At 27.3% G+C, this 4483-nt stretch overlaps 1 protein-coding gene across 1 annotated transcript; it reads left to right on the forward strand.

The window, feature by feature from the left end:
• Positions 1-1271: 1271 nt before the first annotated feature.
• On the forward strand, positions 1272-3683 carry LOC131675143 (monoacylglycerol/Diacylglycerol O-acyltransferase). Its single transcript, XM_058954005.1, has 6 exons — positions 1272-1758; positions 1840-1969; positions 2045-2139; positions 2291-2652; positions 2747-2950; positions 3028-3683. The coding sequence occupies exons 1-6, from the start codon at positions 1710-1712 to the stop codon at positions 3169-3171; spliced, it is 984 nt and encodes a 327-aa protein (XP_058809988.1). The 5' UTR covers positions 1272-1709; the 3' UTR covers positions 3172-3683.
• The last annotated feature ends 800 nt before the right edge of the window (positions 3684-4483 follow it).

Consider the following 4483-nt stretch of genomic DNA (forward strand, 5'->3'; position numbering starts at 1 on the left):
TAAAAATATTTATTTATAAACTTACAGACAACAATATACGTTACAGATTTTTTTTCGAATATATATTTTGTTATATATGTCAAAAGACTCCTTTTGACTCGTTAAAAAATAGTGACGCAGAATTTTTATACCTCAAAATATACTCTAGAAACAATTTTTGAAGCAGTGCCTCCAAAAATGAAAAGCGAAAAAAAGAACTTCGAATAGTCCCATTTCCGTGGCCATTTTTATAGAAATGATCATATGAAACGTAAATAAACTGAATTTTTTTGTTTTATTTAGTCATATAACCTTTCTAAATTATGCTGTAGTATACATTGAACAAATTTTGACATTAATTTTTTCTGTACGTCTTTTGAAATTGTATGTACAGTTTGAAATGTCCAATCACTGGTCTACGTAACCGACTATCTGATACCTTTCCCCTATTTAAACATCAGATATAGTTATTTTGAGATCTCTTTTAATTTTATTTACCTCGACTTGTCATTTACCATACCTTTCATCAAATTTGGATTAATTGTGTTAATAAACTATTTATTTTCATGCTACCTTTCCTAAGTTAATTCAAATAAGCTCAAATCATGCAATAATTACGCCCTAAGTAGGGCGGTATATTACAGTATAAATTAAGATAACTTTTATATATACATACATACATGCATACACACACACATAAACACATAACACATTATATACACGTGGGCATCTGCACTTGTTTGCTGACACTAATGTATTTAAATTAAGAGTCGCCGTTGCGGCCTGCGGCATAAATAATCTGTTACTTTATTTATCCTTGTCATTACGTATATATTTTTAGTAAATTTTATATAACGTCGTGATTTTGTCATTTTTGACAGTATATAAAAAAAGATAATATTCAAACTATAATCTATATTTAAACTATGTATCCGGGTTACTATAAATTGATAGATATATAATATTATTTTTATTTATACCCATTGAAAAAGTCTATATAGAAATAATGTGGAAATTTATGTGAAAAATCAACGTAAAATAAAAAGTTTCGTTATAAACGTCATGTATCATTTGGAATTATATTCAAAAAATGAACTTATAGTTCAATTATTAATATTTTATAACAGTTTTATAATCAATAATTGAGATATCGCGAGACGCGTATATGTAAATGTTTTATTTTATTAATAATTGAACGACTCAAGCTCTACGTAAATTGTAATATTCAAAAATTCAAAAATAATCTAGATACTTTTCATATTACTCAAACATATAAAATAAACATGGCGAAATACGTCGATTCGGTGAGAAGTTTTGAAAGGACGAATAATTTAATATTTTTATTGTCATGATTATTTTCTCAAATACGGAAATTAATTTCTTCGTTAAAAAATACGTTATAAAGTTCCTATTTGCCAATGGTTTAAATCAAATACATATTTAACTTTCTGTTTATAACCTAAATATACATAACCATTCCATTCAAATATAAATTCATGATACCGAAAGCAAGTACATTGATGAAAGTATCTATATTAAAATAGACGCTTTATATGATCGGTTCATTCATCGCTACTCTGACACTATTGTATAGTGATTTGAATAATGATTCGTCAACAACTGTAAAAAATGCGATGCACTAACGAGTAGTTATTCGGAATAACTAGATTTTTTTATACTTTTTGTAGTGACATTAAATTTTTTGTGACTTTTTTTTTAATGACAGAATAATGCTGTCTTTAATTTCAAGTATGTGGCATTCAACAGAAAGTATGATTGGTTGGTTTTAATTTTTTCTTACATATTCTCTTTTTTTACCAACTACAATTTTAATAAAAAAAAATTCTGTTCACTTTTTAGCTGAATATATCAATTTAAATGTTACATTATGGCTTTTAATGCCATTATTGATAACATTTCTTCTTCCGCTGGTGATTGTTCTATTATTATATATCACTGCCTTGATTTTATATGTTTATCGACTCCATAGGTATCTTATTTTGTAACATCTCATCCATTTCATTGTTTATTCATTAATGAACGCAATTTATTTGTAATTTCATAGGCATAGGCTGAGAAATGCATATGGGACTGATTGGAGGAATGCATCACGAAATGTAGTAGCTGCTGTTTGGGACGCACATGGATGGATATGGCATGGTAGGAAGATGAACAAAATGTATCAAGAAGTTTTTAAAACTCCGTTAGTTTTCATTTTGCTTTCCATCTTCCTGTTTAGCTTCTCATGCTGTTTTGAATATAGGCTATTACAATTGAGAATACTATAAATTGATATATTTTCTCTCCGTAGGTTATGAAGTTGTTGGTTTAGAAAACATTCCAAAAGATGAGTCTGTTCTATTTATTTATTACCATGGAGCCATTCCCATAGATCTTTACTACTTTATATCTAAGGTGTTTCTATTCAATTCAAAACTTATTCACACTGTTGCTGATAGATTTCTCTTTAAATTTCCTGGCTGGTCCATAATTTCTGATGTTTTAAAAGTTATACCTGGAACGATTCAAACTTGCTCATCAATTCTGAAGGATGGTAATATGCTTGCTATATCACCTGGTGGTGTTTATGAAGCTCAATTTGGAGATGCATATTATCAACTTATGTGGAAAAAAAGATTAGGATTTGCTAAAGTAGCACTAGATGCTAAAGTGGTTAGTTGATAATATCATTATTCATATAGCCATTTCGATAAAAAAAATAATTATTATTAAAAACTTCCACTTCAATAATATTTTATTGATAAAGTCAATAGTTCCAATGTTTACAAAAAATGTTAGAGAAGCTTTCCGGACAGTAACTTGGGGAAGAAGATTGTGGTTGAGATTATATGCTGCAACTAGATATCCATTTGTTCCAATCTATGGTGGTTTTCCTGTCAAACTGAAAACATATGTTGGCAAGCCAATTCCATATGATGAAGATCTTACTCCCGAACAATTACAGACGAAAGTAGGTGTTATCAAAAATGATACAAAGTTTAGGTATTAGAAGCTTAACTAAATATGTTCATATAATTTTATTTACAGATTGCTACAGCACTTTATGATTTAATTAAAGAACATCAAAAAATACCAGGAAGTATTTTACGAGCATTACTAGAAAGATTTGATTACAGAGATACAATGTCAAGTGAATCTAAAACTGATACTTCCAAAACAAAACGTGAATAAATTTTTTAAATTGTATTAAATTATTAGAATCTCACTATATAGGGTTGGGAATTCCAGAAATCATTATTGTAAAGATTTATCAATTGCAAATGTATATTAATTTTTTTTTATATATTACTAATTGTTAAAAAAATCACAAGATTCTTCTTCACAACAATTTAAAAATTTATTTTCCTATAAATCGTTTCAAAGAGAAATAGATATATTTTAACCTTGTTATTTTATGGGAAAAGTAAAAAAAGTCGGTTTATTTCGCTAACTTACATATAAACTCTACGTAGATAAAATATTGCAAATTTGTGTTTTTAAATACATTTTTAATGAACAAAATTGATTAAAATGTTACTATAAAGTTATAAAGTCCAAGCATGAAATTTCTTTGTTATTAAAAATCAAACGCTCTATTATCGATGTAGTCAAGAATATTTGTAATATCAAAGTTAAGAGTACATCTTATACATCTAATATTATATTTATTATGTAAAGATTGACTGTAAATTATAAAATATAATAATAAAATAACGATATGTACTCACTATTGAGTAATTTCCAGTGAGTGTTGATATTTTTTTGCATTAAATGTTAGATTGACGAATAATTGAAGTACTTAAATATGTATTATGAATTTATAATTTTATGTAAAAAAGGTACAAAATAAATGGAAGAACAGTTAGAAATAAAAATTAAGATTTCTTATTTACATAGACATACATACATATGTATAGCATTCCAATAGAAACTCCGTCTCCTTGATAAGTATAATAACGACTAATTAAAACATTTGGTATCTCATGGAGACGTAATAAATTCCCCATACTCTATCTTTGATCTTACTAAAGCTATAGATAATAAAAGCAATGATCTCAGGTCAGCACCCCATCACGTTGAGCGTAGAAAACAGAATTCTTATACTTAACTTGAATATAATCGCTAGATTCTTAATATGATTACGCCAATCGAGTCGACGATTAAAAATAATTCTAAGGAATTTAATTCTATCCGCTGGTTTAATATTGAAATTGCTAACTTATATTGAAATATTTCTGTTAATACGCTTAGCCAAATTATTAAAGACCATTAACACACATTTATCGGGCACTATTTCGAGTCCTCTATTTTTTTTTTAAATTTTCAACATTCGACATTGTTCTTTTGAAATTTGTATTTGGTTTGAACAACTATTTTTATCTTTGATGTAAATCACAATACCGTCAACGAATTCCAATACTGGCAGCCTTTTATCTAGAATCTAACTAATTTTTTTTATATATAAGCATACAATAAGAGGCTTAGTACACTGCCTTGAGGTAGA

Source organism: Phymastichus coffea, unplaced genomic scaffold, assembly GCF_024137745.1.
Source record: "Phymastichus coffea isolate CEN01 unplaced genomic scaffold, Cenicafe_Pcof_1.1 PCOF00016, whole genome shotgun sequence".
NCBI classification, from domain to species: domain Eukaryota; kingdom Metazoa; phylum Arthropoda; class Insecta; order Hymenoptera; family Eulophidae; genus Phymastichus; species Phymastichus coffea.